The sequence below is a fragment of the Carcharodon carcharias genome, chromosome 28 (genome assembly GCF_017639515.1).
Source record: "Carcharodon carcharias isolate sCarCar2 chromosome 28, sCarCar2.pri, whole genome shotgun sequence".
In the NCBI taxonomy this organism is placed as follows: domain Eukaryota; kingdom Metazoa; phylum Chordata; class Chondrichthyes; order Lamniformes; family Lamnidae; genus Carcharodon; species Carcharodon carcharias.
Window position 1 is genome coordinate 16,419,341 of NC_054494.1, and position 27,117 is coordinate 16,446,457.

Below are 27,117 nucleotides of genomic sequence, written 5' to 3' on the forward strand. Positions count from 1 at the left end.
CATGAATGTCACAATTCATGACCAGCCTACACTGATTTTGTTGGAGTTGAGCAGCACGCAAACTTGGTGCTCTCATCTCACTACATGATAGTGGCATGGGGGCAAAAGAGTTCCTCGCTGCTGGGCTTCTCTGTTCTACTATTGGCTGGCTCTGCACAGTGCTGAGAGCACACCATGTTGGCAGCCTGTTCTTCTCTAAGACAGTCTGTCCCTCTTAAAGGGACGTTGCACAGAATAATATTGCTGAAATTTAAAACATGGAAAAGGAAACACCAGGTCCGGGAGTGGGTCCCTGGATGACAGATGCAGCATCCTGCTATATGGCACGATGCGCAAGCTGCTGATGGTGTAATCATAGACCGCTTGTTTTCCACTCCATCCGCTTTCCTTCACACTAACTTCCCCTTCTGATTTCCTGCTTTCGTAAACCCGATGCATTAGTGGCAGGGGTGGACAAGAGGAGAGATATCATGGCCCTGCAGAGGGCCAGGAGGCACTCAATAATTACCTTCAGAAGGGAATTGCAGAAGGTGTCCAGGGAAGTCAACTTCTGCCTTCCGGACCTGAGGACCTGGGAGCAGTGCTACAAGAAGCCCAATGACCTTGTGCATGCAGTCAAGGTCAGCAAATGCATCTTCAGATGAAATCTCCCAGTTATTCAGCTATGGCAGGCACAACCCAAATACAGTGGGAAGAATTTTCCTCCCGTCGGGGGTTTTGGGGCGGGGGGAGTTCAGGAGTGGGTGTGTACGGGCGCACCTCTGATCGGCGCCCCTAATTGGGGGCACACCGCCATTTTACGTGGGCAGGACAATTAAGGCTCACCCAGTGTGACGTCCACCAGAAAGTGCTATGCGCTCCCTGTGTGGACGGGGCAGGGGGGATTCTCTCAGCTGAGAGTGCGCTCTTTTGCGCATGCGTGTGAAAGAGCGTGCTCATCTCCCTGAAGCTAAGTGCTGCCTAAGGGAGATTGGCGCCAAATTTAAAAATGGTGAAGGAGCAAAAATAAAACTTCCCTGACATGTTCCCTCATGTGACACTGCCACCTGACTTGGGGCATGTTCATCACTTTTAATCAAACATTTATTACATTTTTTGAAACCCTCGTGAAACCTCATCCCATCTGTGGATGAGGTTTCATGCTTTTTCTGAAGCCCGCCAGGGCTCCCGGCCTGTCCACCAACCTTAAAGTTGAACGGGCAAGTCGATTAATGAGCTTAATTACTTTTCAAATGGCCTCCATAGGCCATTGACAGGTCAGCAGGCACACAACTGATTTGGCTGCACCCCCACTGACCTGAAAATTGAAATGACGCGGGGTGACGTCTGGAGTTTTGCCTGACATCATCCTGCGGTACTTTACGCGCTGGTGAGCGGGCCCCTCCCCCCGCTCGCCAACCTAAATATCCTGGCCAGCGTTACACAATCACTGACATTCTGCTCTCTCTCTTGCAAGACAAAGTGGCATATAATAAACAGCAGCAGAGCTGAACAGGTGGGGGATAAGGACATCAGCCTCTCCTCAAACCTGTGAAGAAGATGGCTCTCAGCATCATGGGGTCGGTTTTGATGGAGCCTATAGCATCCAACATTGCTCAGAACTATGAAAACGATGGTATGTTCCTATCTTGTGCCCCTTCTCGAAACCCAGCATAACATCATCCTGCTATCTGGCATGATGAGCTGCTGGTGTGACCATGGACCTCTTGTTTCCCATTCCACCCCCCTTCCTTCACACCAACATCCCCTTCCGATTTGCCATTTCATAAACCTGAGAACTGCTGCCTGCCCAGCCACAACATACCAAGGAGCAAGAGGGAAAGCAACAGCACAGCACTGATAGTCGCATCGTCTGACCTAACACTTACAGCCACCAGATACTGGAGGCAAGAACAGAGTTGGGATCAGTGTGTGGTGAGTCATCCATGCATGAGTGGGCTGCAGCCAGATCAGGGGGAAGGAATGGTTTGTTTTCCAGAGGTGTGGGGGGAAGGGAGCGTCAGATCACAGATTAATTCTACAGCAGCGGATTCAGATGAAGACCTTGATAGAATGACATACAGGAGAATGCTGATGAGGATGCACACCTGAAGTTAAACAGAAACTAACTACATACTCAAGACCAATCTTTCTCAAGTCTGTTATCAATATCTTAATTGGTTGACCCCAAACTCTTTTGTGCCATCTGCCCACTTCTTGGCAAGCCCTGTGCTATGATTTTTCCACTCAGGTTTTCGACTTGCATACAGTTCCAATGGTGCTACAGCCTAAGACATGCAAGTGACTAAACAGCGGATGGCCACTTTACACTTGGGGATGGGCTAAGGGTCAGTCAGTCCTTTCTACAGCTGCTTCTTGGGCATATCTCAATGAGTTTCCAATTGACCACATGGAAGCTGTCACATAAAACATTGTGCAAACCTTTATTAAACATTGCTGCCTAGATTTAACATTAGTAGACAACACCTTTAGGTTGATCCTGAAAACTGATATCATGATACTTATGCAGGCTTCCCACCTCAAATTTGTCTATTAGGTTTTCAGGAGTCATAAGGGTATACCACTGTTTCTCAATTAAGTTACACAGAGGAGAAAGACATTGTTTGGAACTCCTTAGCATCGCGCTACAAAGAGAACAGCATAGCAGCAGGAGCATGAGATGGCTGAGACATGCAATTACTCCGTGCATGACAACAAATGCAGGAAAAAATGTAACGACCTTATCAGGTTTGGCAAGGTAAATGGAACCAGCCACACCTTCTAAGAATGTAATTAACTGAGAATGTCTGCAACATCCAATTAAGTCCCCCTAAACCTGAAGCAAAATTGACATGTTGCAATTTAGGCCACAAGCATTTTGTGCAATAATCAAGTGGCAGCAGGCACTGTATTGCATGAGTAATACAGGGAAGAGTATACTGTAAAATAGATCAGCTAACTGAATAAATTAATGGTGACAATAATGTACTCCTATGGAAAGAGTGAACATTGTGACCTGAAATGTTTGCTAGGTTGTACTGGCTTTTTCAGTGCAATTCACCCGAAATCAGCCAACCCAGTGCAGAAGATCGAGGAACGTCAAGCAAAAGTTTCTGCGATATTTTCAAATAGCTTCAAAACGTTGTGCTACAAGCCATGCCTGCTTACAAAACTGGCCATGTCCCCAGATCAAATTAACAGAAACCTGGCAGAAGGATGATGACATGGTTCCCCTTAATGAAGTCTCACAACCTAAATCTTCCACTACTTGCCCTGTCAAGACCATCGCAGTGGTTGTGTGGTGCCGATTACCAGATTGCACCTTGGCCTGACCCCCTACTCCTCTGGCACTTTCTCCTCTTTTGAGCACCTCAACATGTTTTATACTTCCCACCTCTCATTCAAAATCCTCATTCTCTACTATCCTCCCAAGTATGATAAAATTTTTTCTCACCAAGAGTCTTCACTGCTTCCCTTCCTCAGTGTCTGTACTGAATGACTACTCATGCTTGGTGATTTCAAGCTCTATCTCAACTCATCATGCTCTCTCCCCTCGGAGTTCACAGATATTGCAGTGTGCAGTCAATCAAAACTGCCTATGCTTTTTGTCATTTTAAATTTGTTAATGTTTTATAATAGGAACATTTATATTCTTGTAGTGGTGTCTCCCATCTCTTCCACTGATTAAATATTTAATGTATTATGGAATAAATATTGTTGTAACTTGTATAACTGGGAAACTCAGAAACTGCCAAAATGTTCTATGTGGACAGCTGCAAGGCCGTGAAAATAGAATCCACAGCTATGAAATATGATAGCAGGAGATGCAGGAAGCACATATTACAGATTTGCCATAGCTGCATTTGATAGAATTTTTGTTCCCCACCCTTGACAGTGTGAATATTCTCCAAGCCTCCAAATTTTTCATGAAAAACTAATATTCTTTAATAATGTTATGTAGGCACTTCAACAAAAGTGTATGTTTTATTGATGAAACCACTACTCATGAAAGCTTTCATTTTCATTCATGTACATAGCTTTTGCTTTGCATACATTTTTGTTCTGCATTAAGAAATATATTATAATTGAAATCGATATTGCTAGTTTTAAACATTTTGCTCTGTGCAATGCTTCATTGGTTGCCCAGCCGGAAACCAATGGCATTCTGGTGACAGTTTCCATAATATATAGTTTCTGATACACAAACATCTGACTTGCTTTCTCAATGGTATTCAAGTACCACTAACACTTGAGGCAATGTTTCTTTTTCCTTAAGGCATTTTTTTCAGTATGTTCTTCTCTATTTAGACCAGTTATCCACACAACTACTGAAATGCTTTGTGCAGGTCACTGCCAAGTCAACTATAATTGGGTGGCATAGCTGTACAACAAAGGTCGACCTGAAAAGATAAATCCTGTGATTTCCTTCTTTCTTTGCAGGAATATGTAAACTTTGTCCTGTCACACAGTGGCACAAATTGCTGGTGCATCTGGACTGAGTTGTCTGCTTAATTTATAAAAATCCTTTTTGGATGAAATAATAGATCACACCTATTGAATAGTATAAATACGTCACATAGAAAATCTTATAAAATCACATGATTTATAGTCTGATTTTGTTGCAGGTACTAGTTTGACATTGATAACTACTTTAGAGTGGTGTGAATTATCAGTGCAGAGGTATAAGCTGCTGGCTCTGCAATACACTTTGGTCAGACACAATGGAGATCTACCAATTATGTCTAGATGTGCAAGGATATCTAGTCAACAACTTTGAAATGGGGTTCAAATTTTTAATCTTACCAAATAGCTATTGGGACACAGTCTGCTAATATTGAAAACCTGGCACCACACCCCCTAGTTGCAATTCTATTACAGGCAGTGTGAAGCTGAAGTGGCATGAAACTAACCCCTAGGCTTGATCTTACAATGCTTGCTGAATTCAATGTGTTTTCAGACATTGGCCAGGACTTTTCAGCCGCTTCATGGCAGGACCCACTGTGGGAGATTCGCGGACCAGCCAAAAGTCCACTGACTTTCGCTGGGATCGGATGATCCCGGTGGTGGGCGGGTCTGGAAAATCCCGCCCATTGTTTTTAGTGTTACTGACTTTTCTCTTGCATGGACATGAACTGCAGTATAATTGGGCAATTAGAGTTTAATGGCTACATTTTGATATATATGTTAATGATTGAGACTTAGGTTTACAGAGCATAATTTCAAAATTTGCAGATGACACAAAACTTGGAAATGTAGTAAATAATGAGGAGGATAGTAACGGACTTCAAAGGGACATAAACAGACTAGTGAAAAGGGCAGATACATGGAAAATGAAATTTAATGCAGAGAAGTGTTAAGTGATACATTTGGCAGAAATAATGAGGAGAAGCAAATAAATTAAATAATACAATTTTAAAGAGGATGCAGAGATAGAGACCTAGGGGTGTATGTACCCTTAATAAAGGGATAGAACACAAAAACAAGAAGTTCTACAAACCTTAAAAAGGTGAGGTTAAGCCTCACCTGGAATACTGTGTTTGAACTTGGGTACCACACTTTAGGAAGGATGCTGTAGTAATTGTAACTTTAAGGAGTGTAGTGACAGTAGCTTTAAGACTTATTGTGTTGAATAGTATCACATGACAGTGTGAATGAAACAGCTTTAAGCAAGGGGAACCTTAGAGTGGGAGTTCTTCTAGTTATGGAGCTTGATGGAAGCATGTAACTGCTGCTGAAGCTTTAAATAAAGTTTGATGTTTTTAATGAGAAACCTGTCTGGAAAACCAAGCCCATAACAGATGTTAAGGCCTTAAAGAGGCTGTGGAACATATTTACTAGAATGGTGTCAGGACAAGGGACTTCAGTTATATGGGGACACTGGAGAAGCTGGGGTTGTTATTCTTCGGGCAGCGAAGGTTAAGAGGAGATTTGTTAGAGGTGCTTAAAATCATACATGGTTTTGATAGAGTAAACAAAGAGAAACTGTTTCCAGTGCTAGCAGGGTCAGTAAGCAGAGGCCATAGTTTTAAAGTATTTGGCAAAAGACTAAAGACATGAAGAAAAATGTTCTACACAGCAAGCTGAAATGCACTGCCCAAGTTCCCACTATATGAAGACATGTTTAAGCTACAAAGAAAAACTTTTTTTTAAATGAGCAGTAAAATTATACATCCCGGGCAGAAATATGAACGAGTATATAAATATAAAATATAAACATGCAAATATAAACTCTTGCAAAATTACAAAAAAAAGTTTACAAAAATTCTCTTTTTTGAAAACTTTGAAATTTCCTGTCTCATTCATGTTATTCTCAATAGGAAGCAAGAAAAGGATCAGCCCACCGATATTTCCGTAGATTACATCAACGCTGCTCTTCAGCTGACTTGCCCGGAGGTACATTTGAATAGTATGGAAGGAAGCCCCTGGAGAAATTTCCCTCCTACCCTCAGATGACCTTGCCAAGACTAGCAAACTTGAATCTAGAGGATTCCTTAGTGGAAATGTCAGTCAAACTGCGATTTGAAATACGACTTCCAAGTTGAGATTTAATGCTTCAGTACTGTAGCTATTAGGGCAACAAATAAGTAGTACTCTTCATTACACAAGCAATTGCTTAAGGTAATTTTAATGCTTTCCCCAATTGTAAAGTGCATTCAGATTGGAGCCGACAAGATAGCCCAACTGTGGTTTGGGATTTCTCTGGAACCGATTTAGCAATATTCAGACTGACACCAAAATTAAATTAAATCTATCTTGCTTACTGAATCCAGAATTTCAGGGAAGGGTGTCATTGGGGAAATAATATCATTTTGTCCAGGCATCAAATATTGCAACGTCATGAAGCCCTGCGTTGCCAATTGCTGTTTGCTGCCATATTATGAAAATGTTGCTGGCCATCCTGTCTAAATGGATTGAAGTAAAATGACATGGTCCTGGTTTTGGAAGAGATCAGTTTTGAGTCATGAGGCTAAGTACAGTATTAGATGTTGGTAATAAAAATCTGAACAGTGAAGATGGTAACTTATAAGTTCATATCTGCACTTACTTATTATCTCTGTGTCATTTATCTTGAAGCTGCAAAGAACTTGATCAGCACTCCGTGCACGGGAAAATCCATTACCTCTTACCACAACCTGATACGATTCTGTAACAATAGCATAATGGCACACAAACATTACGAATGCCTGTCAACACTATTATTTCTTATTTCTTAAATTTATAACACATGGATTGTTGTGCTAAGGCATGCTACAGATTGTATTGCACCTGAAGTGTAATAATTATGGGGTTAAAAATCACAAAGACAAGCTTGAACATTTTATGCAAAGCTTTAGTAATAGGCTACAGAGCAATCTCTAGTGACTGCATTTTTAGATTTAATGCAATCCTGACATCAACCACTGGAGCCTTGGGGCAGAATTTTCCCATTGGCGTGTGGGGGCGGGTCCCACACATCCACACATAAAATGACTCGTGGTGACGTCGGACGAGCGCCTTGACATCACTGTGCGGAATCACAATATTTCGCTGGGCGAGCGTGTGATGATGTCTACTTAAGGCTCTTGACTCACCAATCGGCGCCGATTTTTCGGCACCCGTGCAATCTTCGGGCCAGTGCACGGGCGGAACGGGCAGGCGGGTAGGAAGCATTTGTATCAACCTCACCCACGGGTGGGATCAGAGGGCTCAGTGGGGTCACGAGTGTGCACTGTCAAGTATGTATTTTTGAAAGTCTTTGAAACTTGCCTGTGTGACCTGCAGTACTTCAAAATGCATACCAGCTGCCTTTTCTGGACTCTTAACGTTCAGGTCAGCACCCTGCAGTAGGTAATCTTTTCTGGGCCTGCAGGTTTCTGGAAGCTTTTCCTCAGCCTGGGAATGGGAGCTGAACTGTCCACTGGAGGCAGCTCCTCTGATGAAGAAGGGAGGGCTAGAAGAGGGAGGTGTGCACATTCAGCCTCCAGGGGAGCCACCTTTGGGGGGATGGCCGCAGGGCCAAGAGGTAGTCCAAGGTGGAAGGGGCTGCAGCAGAAGCCACTATCCTATGCCAGGGTATACAGGTGGCGAAGCAGCTACCTCAATATGTCTGAGGTGCAGCGGCGAAGGAGGCTCCATCTCTCAAGGAACACAGTCAACTATATCTGTGAGATGGTAGGGCCTGAGATCTCCCCTAACTGTGTGGGTGGACATCCCATGCCAGTGGCTCTGAAGGTCACAGTTGCCCTCAACTTCTATGCCTCTGGCTCCAGGGGTCAGTGGGTGATCTTTGTGGTGTCTCCCAATCAGCTGTCCATGCTTGTTTCAAGCAGATTACAGACGCTCTGTTCAGATGGGCATTGACCTTCATCCACTTCCGTTGGGACGAGGCAAGCCAGACACAGCGAGCCAGAGGCTTCACGGCGATTGCAGGTTTCCCCCACGTCCAGGGTGCTACAGACTGTACACATGTGGCCTTCAAGCTGTCAGCAGATTCCTTCGTCAACAGGAAGGGCTTCCACTCCATGAACGTGCAGATAGTGTGTGATCCAGGATGCAGATTCTGTGCAAGGTACCCAGGCAGATCCCACGACGCCTACACCCTCAGACACTCCCAGATGCCGAGGCTCTTCAGTGCTCCAGCCTGGTTGGATGGATGGCTGCTGGGTGACAAGGGCTATCCCCTCAGGTGGCTCATGACACCTCTCCGCTATCCAAGAGCTGACGCTGAGCAGCGGTACATTAGAAGCCATGCTTCCACAAGGTCTGTGGTGGAGAGAACCATCGCTCTTCTCAAGATGCGCTTCCAATACCTGGACCGCTCAGGGGGCGCACTCCAGTACCCCCCAGATCGTGTGTCGGTGATAGTGGTTGCATGGTGCACTCTCCACAATCTTGCGCTGGAAAGGGGGGACGCAGTGGATGACAAAGACGTCGATGCAGTGGCTGCAGCTGCACACGATGAGTCCAGCACTGAGTCCAAGGATGAGCGTGCACAGGGAAATGCTGAGGGGGTAGATGCTGATCCAGGCATACTGCAGGGAGGCAGGGACACCCAGGAGGCTTTAATCCAATGAACCTGCAGCTAGCACACCACAGATGGACCACCAGGACAAGCTTGGGCAGTAGGCTTGATACTCGACACTTAAGTGCAAAATCTGCCAGGTTAGGAACAGTCACTTGCCTTGTTAATAAAGCTGAATGTCTAACAAAGCACTCATTACAGTTTTGGAAACCATACACATGCAGAAGAGGCAGCCTCAGCCATGGTGACATATCTGAATTTAATATGTCAAGCAAACTAACTTATACCAAAAAAAAACAATACTGCTACAGATCAGAACAAATCATAAGGACCTCATCTCAGGTCAACACAAAAGCACCAGTGAAAAACCCATGGTGTGCTTAAGGTGCCTTATAATTTCGTTTCCGGGTGCTACGTCTTGGTGCTGCCCCATCGCTTGGAGTGGCATCTGAGTTAGCCTGCTGACTCTCCTGTCTTGCTGGCGCCACAGGCACTCTCTATCTCTGCCAGCTCCTCCAGCGGCTGTGAAGTGCCCTCACCACTGTGCCCTGGGGCATTAGCCAACGTTCAAATTCCCACCAAGGTGCTAATATCTGCACTGATGTCTGCCTCGCAGAAATGGTGTGACATTGGTGAGACTTCAGGCCCCTCAGGTGTGAGAGTGGGCATCTGCTGCTCCTCCTCGGCCCAGCTCCGATGACGCTGAAAGGAAGAACAAGGATAGTAGATCAGTTAACATAGAAACAATGTCAAAGTGCATCCCTGTCCCCCGGATCATTATGCGCTCACCCTTCCATAACCAATGGTCAAGCCAGGTTACAAAATTAAATCAATTAACATTCAGCGCTGCTATGGCTGTTGGGGGAACAATGCTGACCTCACTGCTGGGCATAAATACCTGGCCATGGCACCCCAGCCTCACCAGCACCAATGGACCTGGGCGCATGGCACCTCTCCAGATCCAGGGCCTCCTACTCGAAGAGGCTAAGAATGGCGATCTGCGCATGGCTGCTGCCAGTCCTCGCACGCTCTGCCGCACTGAGCATTCTTCTCCTGAAAACGAGACACGAGCATTGATTTGTGCAAAAGGCACATGGACTCACTTCACACACGGCCCACCCCAACCAGAGTGGGACGTATCAGGGCTCCAGTGCCTCCTCACCCCACTGCTGCCTAACACCCACACAAAGATGCTGGGCCTGTTCCATATCCCCCACTCCCACTTCCCCCCTTTGGACACATGCTGCCTATATCATATTAGGCACCACATGGTATATCCTTCCATAGCAAGGAGGCGCAAGCACATGGAGCACAGCGCACAACAGATGGTTCGGTGCCACGCTACCTTGAAGCTCCCCTCCCAGCATGTCAGCACCCTGACTTGGACATGTCCTGGAGTTCAAACACAGCGCCTCGCTGCAGCTCCTCCAGGTTGCCCCCAAACCAGTCATGTGGGACTTAGTGTAACACATGCTGCGGGGGCAAAGCACATCTCTTCATCACCCTCTCAGGCTGGCCACAGCATAGGCAGAATCTGCTTGCCCACCCAGCAAAGGACAAATGCCGTTAATAATTCAATGCAGTAACTACACTCAGTGGGGATGGGGTGGGTGGGTAAGCAGGGTGCAGCAGTGGGGGGTAAGCCAATCTGCTGGGTTAAATGACCAATGCCAACATGGTACTCACCCTGCCAGAGCGCAACAAGTTGTTGAAGCACTTGCAACACTGGATCCAGGTGCGCTGCACCACGTCGCGGGAGCTCACCACCTCCGCCACCTCCTCCCAGGCACGTTTCGTCATGTGGGAGGGACTCGTCCTTCCATCCTGGGGAACCAGCATCTCCCACCATGCTAGCACCTCCTTGAGGAGGGCAGCAAGGCACTCATCCAAAAAACGAGGGGCAGACTGGCCCCCCCGCCCTATCCTCCAGCCTGACCTACTCCGTTGGCCTACCCTCTGGACTGGCCTGCTCACCAGAAGCCCTCTGGTGAGCCCTTCCACTTGCCACTGTGAGCAGCCTTGCAAAGGCTGCCAGTGCTCCATTTAAACAGGCCGCAGGGTCGCCACTGGACCCGGCAGACAGTGCACTCCCGCCGCCGCCCGCCCACTCCCACTATCCGCATTACGCTGGGCGGGCCTTAATTGGCCTGCCCGCGTAAAATGGTGGCGCAGACCCGATCGTGGGCGACGATCAGGTCCATGCCCAACCGACTCCCCCGCCCACCAGAAAATGCAGCCCTTGGTGTATTGCTTTTCAATATCATCAGCTTGCTTTGATTGCATAGCAAACTACAGCACTCCCAACAGCACTGCAATTCTAAACATTTTTATGTTTCTGGAAGGCTGATAGACAGATTTTTGATCTACAAGGGAGTCAAAGGTTATGGGGGGCCAGCAGGAAAGTGGAATTGAGGCCAATGATCATACTGAAAGGCAGAACAAATTTGAGAGGCTCAATGGCCTACTCCTGCTCCCACTTCTTTGGTTCTTTATAGTTAGTGCAACTCAATCCTTATTTTATATATAATATACACTCCTGTATTTCTCCTCAATATGAGGAAACCTCCTTTGATCTAAGAATGTAATAGCATTGATTTCAGTCCCCACATTAAGTCCAGAAGCTCAGTTAATATGTTTCTGCATTTGAATTATAAATCAAGCACTAATATCGATAAATTTTAATCAGAAATCATTATTACAGTGCTCTATGTTGTAATGGTGGGAATTGAGACAGCAAAAGCAGTTCATCATCATGGATATAATTTAATGAAATGTAAGTTTGCCCACAAAAGGGTTTTCATAATAAAAGCAAATAACGCCTTCAGATCTCAGCACATCCCAAGGCACTTTATAGCTGACTACTTACTTTTTGAAGTGTAGTCACTGGTATAATGCAAAAAATGTGGCAGCCAAATTGCACACACCAAGGTCCCATAAACAGCAATGTGACAATGGTCAAATAGTTTGTTTTAATGATGTTGGTTGAGAAATAAATATTGGCCAAAATACCAGGAAGAATTCCCTGCTCTTCTTCATGTAGCACCACGAGACTGTTTATGTCTGCCTGGGAGGGCAAACAGAGACTTAGTGTCTTAGCTAAAAGGCAGCACCTCCAACAGTGCAGGACTCACTCAGTACTGTATTAGGGTATCACAACCTTATGAATTGAGGCAAGAGTGGTACCACTGAACCATGGCAGAATTTAAACTTGAACAATTTAGGAAGCCCTTTCCTTCCTTGAATAAAAATAGAAAAAAATATAGATTCATAAACCCTGCTATTAAAATACAAAGCCACCAAATTGTGTACAAATAGTTGGGAATCCAGACTGATGCTACAACAGCCTCAAATATGGTCTGTTAGTTCAGCTTGTTAGCCCGCATTCTAATATCACTCTATATGAAGGAAGATAGGCACAAATCTTAGTGTGTTCTGCATAATGCATGAATATGACTTTACATTGAAATGTTCTTTATCCACACTCCTATTATTTGCCAGAAATTTTGTGAGAGAAACATGCATGAGACGTTGCCTCACTGTACAACTTCTTCTGTCAGTTATATTTCATTTGTTTCTCAATGAACAAATCTACTTAATGTTTGTTTTATTATCTGTGTTATATTTGTCCTCATTCTGTTTCTACTGTATTGTTGCACCATATATGTGTAAGACCGAACACATTTGGGTATTCAATTATCCGTCAATTTCCATTTCCTGTCAGCAATCATCTACATGATGGTGAATAATGAAGATTTTGTTTTATGTTCTTCGGTGACTCATTGGACAGGAACATCTCTTGTGTCATTCTCATGTTTTTAAATGACATTTTGGTGTTTATCTACCATAATAGTTTCCTTTCAATGGGAAACAAAACAACTTTCAAATATTGAGTTTGCCATAATACTGAATATTATGCAGCATTTATTCTAATTCTTCCAACGACTGACCAGTTGAACCCATTTTATTCCATAATTAAAACACAGAGCCATCAGGTATTAAGAGGTGATTATAATTCTGTAACTGTGTCACAATTAAAAAGGATCATCTCTACTTTCTTCTTCAAAATATTTTTTAAAAGTATTGGTAATGAAGGATTTAAACACTGATAATGATTACAACAATGAAGGCAAGGTCAAAAAAAATTTTTTTTTAATGAAAAAATGGCTGGCACAAGGCAAACAAAGCTGTGAATATAAAAACTGTGAACTGCCCTCTTGTTAATGTCACAGGGTTTAATCACGTCATTATAGCTTACATCTACCGCTCTTCTGATGTCCCACTTGCCATGTCAGCTGAGGTATAATACAAAACCTCCATTCTGTCAGCTAGCAACCAGTTCAAATCTCTAATAACATGTCATCACAATAAAGGTTCCAGTTCAGTTTTACATAAATTTCCTTTTGTGTTCAAAGTCGCAGACCAGTTTACGAATCAAATTCTTACTTGTGCCCAGCTATACGTGATTAATATGAAAGCTGAATGCCGAAATGGCTAATTCTATTTAATTTCAGGTTCTGACTGTGACCGAGTCCTTTTCTTCCTTAGTTACTGTCAGATTGTACATTTGTCGATTTTGACAAGATAGCGAAGGGAAAAAGGTCAGCTCTGAAATAATCGGGCAGCGCTGGCAGCGAGATGGTGGGTTGAAGCTGGTGCGCGCTGGCTGTGCTGTCGGCTCTGCTTTTGTGACTCTGATGAGAAGCTGACTGTTTGCATCCACACCTGGTAGTTGACGTGGCCAGTAGGATGCCACATCCAGCAAAACCTTTCAATCATGTCTATGTACCATGAGCATAATCAAAGCAATGATGCTGTCAACTTGTATACAATGCACCTCCAAGTCCAAATTGATGGCCTGTTTACAGGCTGCACGTCCTGGTCATTTCAAATCAACCTTATTACTAAGATAGCAGTGCGTTGCTCTATATCAGGAATTGCAGGATGCAAATTTTGTTCATGAATCCATCAGTATGCAGGCAGAAAGCATGAAGTGGCATGTTATAGAAACAGTGATATCTTCACACATGTCTGTCACAATTCAGGAATGCCATTTTTTATTATTTTTTAACTCTGTCAGTGCACACTCTATATTGACAGGTTAGACTACATAAACATTTAGATAATACTTTGTAGTACTGCAATGTTTTCATTTCAAGATGCCCTTGTTTATGTAGAATAACAAAAAGGACAGATAACATTAATGGGATGATCATTTATTTATTAAATATTGTTTCTTATGGATTTTGAAATGTACATGCTTTTCATTTTATAACATAAGCAATAATGTTGCTCTTCTTATTTTAATTGTTTGCAATTTTAATTTAGAATTGGGGAAACATATGGAACTAATGAGCTATTTCTTTGTTTATACAATCCAACGAATGAACTCAAAGTGATAGTTTTCAATATTTTCATTTTCGTGCAGATTTCCTACAGTCGTCTGTCAAAGTGTAAATATTACGGAATATGAATATGGTAGCATAACACTGGATGATGTTAATTTGGTTGGTTAGATTCATTTTTGTTAAATTGCCTTGAGAAAGTTAGAGCCTACAATGTATATTTCACAAACAAAATATATATGCAACACATATTAAAGTCCACATTTAAAATGTGAATTTTTTTATAGAAACAAAATGAACAAGCTTTTGCCTCAATCTTTGACTTCTGGAATTATCTATGTGATCAAAGACTTATTTAGTTTTGTATAAATTCTATGGGGGTAATTTTAACCTAACTGGTTGGGAAACCCAGAAAATTTATTGACTTCAATGAAGATCTAAAAGGGTGTTACACCCAATCTTGTCAGCTTCCTGATGGGCAGGTTAATTTTAAATTATCCACTATCTAATTATGCCTATAATTTGATCAATGGTGTTATAATATTTAGAACATGTTTATAAACTACATTTAGTTGGCATATTTAATTTAATTTGGTATGAGTTTAATTGTAAGTTTTGAGTTACCAAGGTAGCATTGCTCCAATTTTTAAATGTCTTGGGTATGAGCAGTTATTTATCAAAATACAATTGTTTTCTCTTTATTCACTTTTCAACTATTTTTAATTGGTTAATTCAACCAGCATTCTCATCTGACATCAATCACAGGATTATTCTCTGGCTATGGTCAATGAGTCTTTGTCCCATTTATATAAATAAATATCTGCTTAGGAATGGGGCTAAAGATTGTGAGGATAGGTGGAGAAGATTAACTGCTCTTGGGAACAAAAGTAAAATACTGCCGACATGGGAAATGTGAAATTAAATCAGAAAAGGCTGGAAAAACTCAGCAGGTCTGGCAGCATCTGTGGAGAGAGAAACAAAGTTAATGTTTCGAGTCTGTATTAGTCCTCTTCACAGCTCTCTGGAGTACAGTGGCTCATGAAGTACTTGTCTATCAAAATGTCTTGCTGTGGAAAGCAATCTCTTACATATTATGGAGTTTTAGTTATTTACTTTGGCGGGACAAAGGGAAACTTTCCAGAACTTGGTCTCAAGTGAATTAGGTAGAGAACATAGGTAAAATTTGTCTTAGGCAGTGATGGAAGGCAGGCGATAGTGAAATGTCAACTTGTTTTACATCGCCACTAATTCGCCATCATTCCTTTTACATTATTGCCCAAGGTGAATTTCACCCCAGTGATTGCAGTCTTCAGAAAGAATGGGATTGATGGGCTAAATGGGTTTTATGCATCTTATACTTGCTTACATTCTTAAAACTGGCATGACATTTTCACCCTTCCAGATTTCCTATTATGCCTATTGTGGCAGGCAAGTGCATCAGTCACGGTATAAAACTTCCAACATAAAATGTAGCACAGTGGAAAATAATTTTAATTCAAGTTCTGTGCATTAACAATTGATGTTTACATTGCTAACTATCTTACCGCATGCTGCAATGTGAAGGTTAGTCTTGATATTAAAGTAAATTATACTGGAACAGTTCCAGGTATCAGCACAAGAACTGTTATTAGCATGCACTCCATTTAGTTAAGACTCTTGGCTTTAGCCTGATCAGTTGGATCCATGGTTTTTGCCTTATTTTCTATTACTGTTAACTCAAATGAAGCCACATATTTCTTAATCAGTGTGAGGTACTTACTCATGGTGCTTGTTTGTATTCAAAAAGTGATCTTAAAACTTTTTGAAAAGTTATATAATCAGGAAGTACCAAACAAAAATTAATTCATTATTAGTTCATTATTAGTGGCTAATTAGACATTTGTGTATTTTTTAAAGTGATAAGATTGTAAACATGAAGGCTAACCAGGTAGCAAGACAGAAAGGGGTGATTTTTTTTTCATCTGAACCATTAGGTTGTGCCTTGACACAAAAGGTTGTGGACTTGCTATCCATTTAAGCATCTCTAACATTCCTTACAATTCACAGCTGTGTACTGATGGATCTGACTAATCTCATGCAATCTGTGAACACACCTCAGACATGAGCTTACTTAGTTCTGCTGAAGAGTCATGAGGACTCGAAACGTCAACTCTTTTCTTCTCCGCCGATGCTGCCAGACCTGCTGAGTTTTTCCAGGTAATTCTGTTTTTGTTTTGGATTTCCAGCATCCGCAGTTTTTTTGTTTTTATCTCTGAGCTTACTTATGTTACAAGTCTAGAGCTGAATGCTTCTAAGAGAACACCTACTACAAAACAAACAGGTAACTGATTGAGTGTGAACTTTACAAACTATAGAAGTGTGTGTGTTACTGTGTTTCTTCGAAACTTTTCAATTAAGAATTCAACTAGTAAATGTGGTTAAATTAATGATGCAAAGATGTTTCTCTGAAAGGTATCTTAAACCATCACATTAAAATTTGCTTTATTCATATATCGCCTCTTATCTTTATCATTTAATGATTCTTTGGCTTACATTGGAAATTGAAACCTACCTCCTGCACAGACACTTGATGGCTCGGCTGCTAGAATTTCAATGCAAGATTTCTTAAGAATCTGTTAAGACAGAGACGACAAAGAATGCTTTGGTGCCCAAAGAATTCAACTAGGAACATGTTTACAAAATGGTCAATCATGCTTTAAATTCACTCAAATTAGAGAATGGGGAAAAATATAAGGCTTAAAACTATATAAGCACTGCTGGACTAAAAGCCACTGTGCTATGCTGAGTTGGACCTACCGAATCAATAACGCTTCCTAATGCTTGAAATCCACCCTTTACTGGGAAAACATGATCAATGCTATCAGCTATCTTTGCCAACTAAAAAAGAAACAGAAAGAAAGGTCATGATTAAAAGAACACAGGACGGAGGAGCATTGACAATTCTTTTCCAATCTGGTGAAATTTTCACTAGACACGCTCCCCTCATGTTTTCTGTCATTTAGAACCATATAGGTTTTCATACTGCTTTATAATTTCCTGGGACTTCTGCGCTGCTGTGCTAAGAATTCTTTTAAGACCCTCTAAACTCATTAGCATAGCTCTGCTCCATTCAAAACAGTTGCGAGCATGAATTTCCCTGATTTATGCTAGTTTTCTTGTCGCATCCAGTTACACCAAGAAACTCGGTGCAGACAGTCTAAAGGTCACCAGATGGCAAGGTAATTTATGGCTGTCACATAATTCTCAGTCTGGGTGAACTATTCAAACTTTGCAACTTCGTCTCTGCAGTTTGGAATTGATTTGTCTGGGCAATTTCTTTTGCTTGGCTCTTGCTGACGTCTTCAGTTCTTGACCGGGGATCTGCGAATGTCAGAAACCAATTTGCCTTTGGATCTATTAATGCATTTGGAATGGCAAAGTTGTTGCAATAGCTGTCCCACAGGGCATTCCCACATTCATCATTATTATTATGGGATGGGCACAGACAAAAACATGGATCTTGAAGCACTATGGCAGGAGACAGCAGCGAACTCACTGTTTACCTACACCCCCCAACAGCCAACCCACCCCACCACAGTGTTTCTGGGGCCTGCGATTGGTTATGTTGCTTCCAAGGTTTGAAAAAGCATCATGGAAACTTTATATTAGTTAAATCAATTTGTAAAAACGCAAGGTGTACCTGAGTTTCATTGAAATCTTTTACACCAACACAATAAATTGTAGCTCCAAAATTTCTAGCCCTTTCAGCCTATACAAAAGAAAACATATTTGCCAAATTTAGTTATTTTAAAAATAAATTGGAGACTTACTTTCTTCTCTGTTGCTTATGAATACTTACTTCCATTTGTGCAAGATCATACAAATTATCAATTAATTCCCCATCCGTCAATGCAATGATGACGCTGGCAGCTCGAATCCCTGTAATTGCAACATCAGCATTAATATTTTTCCTGTATATGACATCCTTAATAGCATGGGAGCATGCATGGGCTAACTTACCACCCTGTACTCCGACAGCATTTAACACCTCAAAATAACTCTGCGCCAAAATTAGTCAAGGAAAAGTGGCACTATTATTTCTTACAAATTTTCTATATGCATTTCCACTGACTAATAATGAGACCAAGGAGAGGGGGAGGGAAGCAAAATATATCTTGTCATTAGCAGGCTAACTTTGATGCAGTAATATACTAAGTTCTCCTTAGTGAACTAACTACTGCACCAATATATTAATTTCTTTGAAAAATTAGCTATAATAGATATAAAATAGCTAACTTAATAACTTCATAAATTACGAGGAATGAGCTTGTAAGAGGTTTAACTAAGTTGCGGCTTCATGGACATCTAAAATTATGGGAGAATCTCAGTGTCCAGTCTTTCTATCTTCAATCTGTCCTGTACCAATATTAGACTTTGCTCACTACTGTTCATTCCTGCATATAAAGTGACCCATGTATGAAATGATTTTCCACCCTCATTACCAAAGAAGAGCTACCCAAAAATCTATGACCCATATATGAGACATGGGTTAACATTACAATAGGTCCTATTTTTCTGCCTCTCTGGCTAATGTTCTCTCTCTGTATCCCAATTTTATTGTTGCCTTCTATCAGATTGTCATTCTTAACAGTGCCCCACCCCTAATGTATAAGGATGTTTAAAATGCTTTCTAGCTTTGCATTACTTCTCTTACTTATGAGTCGGGAGAAAAGTTTATAGTTTATATTCAACAAATTAACTAAAATAATTTCTGGTATTAGTTTTCTGCTTCCCGTTGCATTAATGTGCAGTGGCAGCACCGTGTATAAAAGTCAACGCACATTAAAATCAAATTTCCCGCTCTCTGGGGAGCTGCACTGACTTATGGGTGATCTTCCAAAAAGCAGAAAATTGATTTAATATGTACTGACTGTTTCATGCGCTGCCACTGCTGCGCACTAACATAATCGTGTAGCGGGAGACTGGGAATTAAATTATTTTAATTAGTCTTTAAATGTAAATCAGAATATTTTCTTAAACAGTGCAACTTATGAGTGAGGGTGATAAAATGAAGAGAGATAATATTTTAAACAAGACCATGCATTAGAAAGAGGGGGGCAACAGACTGGGATTAAAACAGAAAACCAGCGAAAAATTGACAGAGAATTAAAATTTATATCTTCATTTGCTGTATTGTGGCTGAAACTCAGTCTGTGTTTGACTATGGGTACAGGTTGGGTATATTACATTTGACAACTGTCATTTTCAATGCTGTGGTTGAAGATTGTGTTGCAAGTTAACAAATACAGTACTGCTGCTGGAGATGAACACAGAGTCCCAAGCATAGTATCACAAATGGGGGATGTAAATTATTGTTTATACAGTCAGCAAGTATAGGTTTGTACCAGAGCCAAATACTGGCATCTCTTAGTCACAGCATCAAACTGTAATGTGTTTAAAACAAGCCCCTGCTTTGAACATTAAATAAGGTCATAAATTCCCTATTGCATAAGTAATAACCTGTGAATACAGAACAATCACTTTTCACTACTTCAGAGTTCCCAATCTCAGTTGCATTGTGCAGAAAAGTGCCAAACAAAGGCCACTATTTCCTTGCAATGGGGTGGGGGGGAGATGTGGAAATAGGGAATAAGCTGTCATTGAGCTATTCCCATGCCTTCTGGCTACTGCGGAGTACTGGCAGAGGTCTGGGAACAGGCCATTTGTTTGCTTCACTGCCGCATCTGATGGTTTACTGAGACCAGAGGAAGGGGCGGTGGAAGAAAACTTATTATTGGGTGTGTGTGCCCTAAAAATAAAACAAATCACATTTCTGAGGAGGAAATATACAATGAAACCTTGATAGAGGGTCAGTACAAAATAAGTTTAAAAAAAGGTTTTATTAACTTGAATTACTCTCGGAGTGACTGTATTTGTTGTGTGAAACATTTGGAATTATTTTATATAAAATGCAAGCGGTGTTAAAATTATACTAAAGGTTGGTGGAGTATCCTATATCTGACATGTCATAACTACTTGGTAAAAGCAAAAAGTTGAAAACATTAACAACAGTATCAACTTGCACTAATAAAGAACCTTCAAAGTGGCATTACAGAGGAGTAGGAAATAAAATTGGCTCAGAGAATAGATGGAAATAATAGAGTGGGTGACCAAAGGCTTAGTTAAAGAGACGCACTGTAAGAACGGTCTTAAAAGAGGACGGTGAATGGAGAGGCGCAGAGGTTTAGGAAAGAAATTGAGCTTTGGGCCTAGGCAACTGAAGGTCCAATAATGTTGCCCATTAAAGGCTGAAAAGGAGGGAGGATGCACCGGAGGCTCGAGTCAGAAAAGTGGAGAGTTTGGGAGGCGGGTGGGTTAGCGGGAGGGTAGCTGGAGTTGTAGGAATGCTACAGTGGGATTTAAACACAAGGATTTGGATCAAATATGGCCACCAAGAAACAAGGATGATGCCTACCTGAATAGTTTTCATGATAAATCTGTTCAGTTGCCTGTAGCAAGATTAAATGAAATATGGTTACTAAATAAAGTAATGCAAATCTTAAGCAATATGGCTTACTGACTGAATCTATGTGTTTTGTTTTAAAAAGCATAATTACAAACAACACAACTTGTGCTGGAAATTATACCTTTCTGAAGCCCTCATGCATGAATGTATCCCCTCCAGGCACTTCATTCCGAAGGGTTTTAAGGCCTTTCCGTATGGTTTCCCTTTAATTAAAATACAATTACTTAAGCTCAAACAATAGTAAGAAATTAATGGGTATAATTAGCATTTGCCACTCTTTTTTTGTTATTCAGATGCACTGTCAAAACAGTGACTAAATATTGGTGAGTTATTCTTCATTTCACAAAGCCAACAATGAAGACCTCTCAGTCAAAGAAAATGGCTTGTTATAGCAAAAACATTCACAATCTGTACCGTTTGAAGACTAAAATGCACTTTTCATGTTTGAGTGCTCTATGACAAGACTCACCGATTTGCAGTCAAGCTCATTAAGGTTGTACTTCTCGTAGAGAACACGATAAAAGACATTCGTAACTGAGGACTGAAAAAAGTATATTATTATTGAAGTATTTTGAATGAATTAACTACTAGGCTTGACAGTAATTATATTAAATAAACATGATGATACCTTAAAAATTTCTCAGCCAGTTGTTCCACAAAAGAATATATTTCAATCCAATGGTTTCTAACACTTCCAGATCTGAAAAAAAAGTAGTCAGCATAGTTATATGTTAGTCTGCACTACACAATTACTGACAAAGTACTGCGCTGCCAGGGGTGTTGTCTTTTGAATGAGACATTAAACCTTCTGCCCTCTCAGGTGGCTGTAAAAAATCCCATGGCACTATTTGAAGGATAATAGAAGCGTTCCCCTGCTTCCTGGCCAGCACCACCAGAAACACATTCAGACATAAGATATGGGAGCAGCAGCGCCTCCAGCCTGCTCTGTCATTCAACAAGATTGTGGCTGATCTTCGACCTCAACTCCACTTCCCCACCCAATCCCCAAATCCCTCAACTTCCCTTCGAGTCCATAAATCTAGCCTTGAATATACTCGCTAACTGAGCATCCATCTATAGCCCTCTGGTGTACAGAATTCCTAAAGATTCACAACTCTCGGAGTGAACAATATCCTCCGCATTAAGTCTTAAATGATCAACCTCTTACCCTGAGATGATGCCTCCTGGTTCTAGGCTCTCCATCCAGAGGAAAAAAACCTCTCAGCATCTACCCTGTCAAGCCCCCTCAAATCATATATCTCATTATCTAGTCATTATCTTGGTGTTGTTTATGGGACCTTGCTTTGCACAAATTGGCTGCCATGTCTAATCTAATTACAAAGTGACTATGCTTCACAAGTATTTATGGATTGTAAAGTACTCTGGGAAGTCCTGAGTTCATGAAAGATAATTTGTAAATACAAAATCTTTCTTTCTGTATATAGTGGAAAAACACTACATAACAGTTTAAACAATATATATAATTGAAGCCCAGAAAATAAATTGACTAGGGTGTTATGGAATATACCATGCAACAGGTATAACTAATCTGTTGAAATTACCTGTGCATCACCTTGCTAAAATATTATCATAATGTGGACACAACCTGTACGTGGTTATTTTGCAGTTCATCATTAAATATATATGCCATGGAATGATACACTATCTGCTGTTAATTCCTTGTACTAGACTGCAAACTGGCTTAGAATAAATTTGTAGTAATTACATCGCGGTCATGCATCATGTGGTGTGAACATCATCATAGATTGATATTGAGTGCACTTTAGGGCAAAGATTGAAAGTGCTGTTAACAGAAAGAAACTAAACATGAATAGAATCAATACACAAAATAAGAAAAACCTCTAATACATAGTTGGAACTGTTTTCCTTGGAGAAAGGAAGGCTGAGAGGAGATTTTATAGAGGTATGGTGTAGATGGAGTAGTTAGGGAAAAACTCTTGCCACTTGTGAAAGAATCAAGAATGAGAAGGCATAGATTTAAAAATAATAAAATAAATAATTTAAAATAATTGGCAAAAGAAGCAAAAGCAATATGAAAAAAAACTTTTTTATGCAGCGAGTGGTTAAAGCCTGGAATGCACTGCCTGAGAATGCGGTAAAGGCAGTTTCAATTGAAGCATTCAAGAGGGAATTAGACTGCTCCCTGAAAAGATTGAATGTGCACGGTTACGGGAGAAGGCGGGAAAATAGCACTAAGTGAATTGCTCATTCGGAGAGCCAGTGCTGAGAACATGGACCAAATGGCCTCTTTCTGTACTGTAACAACTATGTGATTCTGTGAAATATAGTTTATGGATACCCAGGAGTCATTACAAGGCAGAAATCTCATCAAAGATAATTAAGCTATACTGAATGAAGGGATTACAGCTTTGAAATCACTCTTACATATACATATTTTAAATAATGTTAGTTAGTCGCCTGTGGCATTGTTCAGAGACAGATAAAAAATGTTTCTCTGTTCCTGCAGATGTCCTTCATTCCTCTTAAACTAATTCTCTCCATGTCACTCTCTCTTGCTATTCTGTGTCTTCCATTCGATTTTTCTCTCTTTTGTCGCTCTATTTGTCATTGATTTTTTCCCTCAATCTCTGCTTATGTTCCTTTCCTGTGTTGTCAGTCTTTTCCATATTCCTTTCAATCTCTATTTTGGCTCTGATACATGTGGATTTTAAATTCAATTAATAAATCTGGAACGTAAAGCTAGACTCAGTAATGGTGACCATGACAGCTATCATCGATTGTTGTAAAAACTCATCTGGTTCACTAATGTCCTTTAGGGAAGGAAATCTGCTGTCCTTACCTGGTCTGGCCGACATGTGACTCCGGACCCACATCATTGCAGATGACTCTCAATTGCCCTCTGCAATGGCTGAGCACCCAGTTCAAGGGCAATTAGGGATGAGCAACAAATGCTGGTCTTGCCTGTGACACCCATAGCCCATGAAAGAATTTTAAAAAAACACAGAAGTTGTTTTCATGGCTGGGAAACCTAGAACATGAACATGGGGGCGGGGGGAGGGGGGGGGGGGGGGGGGGGGGGGGCGCAGTCTCAGGTTAAGGGGTCAATTATTCAGAACTGAGATGAGGAGAAATTTATTCACTCAGACAAATCGTTGTAAGGGTGGGGCACATGGGAGACAGAAGTTGGAGAATGTTGCAGTCTATAAGCATACTTTCAAACGACTTGAGTCTGAGGCCATTTTCAGGTCATGGGGCTTAAGAGTATTTAAGGGATCTGGAACCTCTCAGAGGCCAGCAGGTTTCAGAACACAATGGGAAGAGATGAAACTGAGGTCCAGGCCTGCGAGTAGGATTTTGCAGATGGAAAGCACTTGAGAGAGCTGAGGTTTGGGAGTACTTGAGATGTTGGTAGAATTTGAGGAAGCTGGCGCTAGGAACAATCAGAGGATCTACAGTGGCGTACCACAGAGATCTGTGCTCAGTCCCCTATTATTTGTCATTTATATAAACGACATAGATGACTATGTAGGGGGTAGGATTAATAAGTTTTCAGATGACACAAAGATTGGCTGGGTGGTTAACAGTGAGGTTGAGTGTCTTGGGCTACAGGAAGATATAGACGGGATGGTCAAATGGACAGATAAGTGGCAGATGGAATTTAACCCTGAAAAGTGTGAGGTGATACACTTTGGAAGGAGTAATTTGACAAGTAGTATTCAATGAACGGCATGGCACTAGGAAGTTCTGAGGAACAAAGGGACCTTGGCGTGTGTGTCCATAGATCTCTGAAGGCAAAGGGGCATGTTGGTGGGGTGGTGAAAAAGGCATATGGGACACTTGCCTTTATCAATCAAGGCAAAGATTACAAAAGTAGGGAGGTCATGTTGGAGTTGTATAAAACCTTGGTGAGGCCACAGCTGGAGTATTGTGTGCAGTTCTGGTCACCACATTATAGGAAGGATGTGATTGCACTGAAGGGGGTGCAGAGGAGATTCACCAGGGTGTTGCCTGGGATGAAACGTTTAAGTTATGGAGAGAGGTTGGATAGACTTGAGTTGTTTTCGTTGGAGCAGAGAAGACTGAGGGGCGACCTGATTGAGGTGTACAAGATTATGAGGGGCATGGACAGGATGGATAGGGAGCAGCTGTTCCCTTAGTTGAAGGGTCAGTCGCAAGGGGGGCATAAGTTCAAGGTGAGGGACAGGAGGTTTAGGAGGGTTGTGAGGAAAAGCTTTTTTACCCAGAGGGTGGTGATGGTCTGGAATGCACTGCCTGGGAGGGTGGTGGAAGCGGGTTGCCTCACATCCTTTAAAAAATACCTGGATGAGCACTTGGCACGTCATAACATTCAAGGCTATGGGCCAAGTGCTGGTAAATGGGATTAGGTAGGTAGGTCAGGTGTTTCTCATGTGTCGGTGCAGACTCGATGGGCTGAAGGGCCTCTTCTGCACTGTAATTCTGTGATCTAAGAATAGGAGTGCTCAGAGGAGCACTGTAGCATGGGATGGGAAGACCTCTGGGGAACTAAATCCTGAGGGTGGGGATGGAGGGGCTAGTCTGAAAACCTGGAGTTGGGAGTTCATAAAGGCACAGCCAAAACAAGCACAATGGGGGCCAAATTTGTTTTGTACAATTCTATAAAGGCACCATTCAAGCAGTTTGTGGAGAACTTTAAAAAGCATGAAAATAATAACGAGAGCTGAAAATTAGGAAAATCTGGGGTCCTTGTATCGATGGATTAAAATCAGAGAATGGGCTATTAGGAGGGGGGGGTGAAAAAAAATCGAGATTTGAGAAGCTGTACACCATATCACACCAAAGCCACCAGAGGAGACCATAACTGGGGTACTAATAGAAGTCCTCAAAGCACTTTAGGGGGTTGGGTGCATGCGGCAGGGGTGGGGGGGGGAAGTGGTGTAGCAGGAGAGGACAATCAGTTGCTAGAAGAGGCATGGACACCACGTACTGAGACAGAGGGCACAATCATTAGGTGAGAGGAAGAGTGTCCATGGCTACCAGGAAAAGAGTGCATTGTCATTGTTGCAAACAAGAGGAATTAAACTGCAAGTATGTTAGAATGGAAAGATATGTAGCACTGATAAATGTAGAAAGAGACATGAGATCCTACTCTTATATAGGAGCCCCAAAAGTAGCACTAAAGGATGAATCATGTATATGAAGAACGTAGGAAGACCCAAGTGAAAAACAGTAATTCCATGAATGGAGCAGAGTACAAACTGATACTCCTGATGAAGGGAAAACCTAAAGAAAGATGTCGGATAGATTTGCATCAGTAAAATAGTAGGTAATTTTCATGATATTTTTTTCTTGTACAGAACTTTTCATGTGCTTTTCAAACTAGCGGGATTCCTGGCATTGCAGATAGTACACATATGGCCATCAGGTTGCCACATGAACCACAATGTTTACATGAAACAAATCAGGGAATGTGATGGAATATCCAAAGGATTTCCATAATTTCACGTTAATTACATGTTGTACAAAAGCAGCAAAGGCCAAAGCTTTAAACAACAATGGCAAGGTAGTGTTAAAATTAACAATGGGAGGCTGTCAGAAATATGCATGATGTACAATGCAGCCAAATAAATAATTAGTCAGCAAAAATGGCACAGAAATTCTGGTCAGATAAAGGGAAATCTATTAACATGGCAACTCATTCTTGAGAGGGCAAGGAGCGTGCCATGGAGTAGGTTTTGTCCAACCATGGGAAGTCTGTGTAGGATCAAATATAAATAACATTAATATAAGAGGTTTTTACAGGCTTGAAGTGCAATCCCCATATGTGCAGCAAAACACCCACCAGAAAATGGGGAGCAGAGAGAGAGCATGGTGTTCAAATACACCTTTGATACTTAGCAATAAAAATGCAAATTAAATTAGTTTTTCACCAAAACTCAATGGTCTTGAAGATATATTCTATATTAAATAAATCAGCACATTTTCTAATCATCATAACTCATGCTATAGGGAATCTGCTGATACATATTAAAGTCCCGATTCTGTGAAGCCAGTACTCTGACAGTATAGTTTATAAAAATAGGGCGCAAGCCTCCAAGTGCCTGAAACACACTGCTCAAATTTTATATTCAGAAATCAATAACAAAGAATAACTAAAAAAATGTATGCAATGTGCCAATGAACACATTACGACCAGAAATAAAAACTAACAAACAGCAATTTCAAATTCTTCCAATCAAATATCAAGAGCAACTACCAAAAGCAAGGAATAGAAATAAAACAATCAAATTGCTGAAAATTATATACAATAAATTGAATTTTACAGGATA

The 27,117-nt window shown here is 41.5% G+C and overlaps 1 protein-coding gene across 1 annotated transcript in view; it reads right to left on the reverse strand.

Annotated features, from left to right (window-relative positions):
• Nucleotides 1-27,117, reverse strand: part of antxr1d (ANTXR cell adhesion molecule 1d) — a 111,302-nt gene that overhangs the window by 73,766 nt on the left and 10,419 nt on the right. The window contains exons 2-10 of the mRNA XM_041176171.1: nt 21,456-21,527; nt 21,297-21,368; nt 20,949-21,030; nt 20,777-20,810; nt 18,161-18,240; nt 18,002-18,070; nt 17,119-17,199; nt 16,874-16,934; nt 7,025-7,123 (exon numbers count right to left, since the gene is read on the reverse strand). Coding sequence (XP_041032105.1) covers nt 7,025-7,123; nt 16,874-16,934; nt 17,119-17,199; nt 18,002-18,070; nt 18,161-18,240; nt 20,777-20,810; nt 20,949-21,030; nt 21,297-21,368; nt 21,456-21,527 — 650 coding nt within the window. The remainder of the gene's footprint in view (nt 1-7,024; nt 7,124-16,873; nt 16,935-17,118; nt 17,200-18,001; nt 18,071-18,160; nt 18,241-20,776; nt 20,811-20,948; nt 21,031-21,296; nt 21,369-21,455; nt 21,528-27,117) is intronic.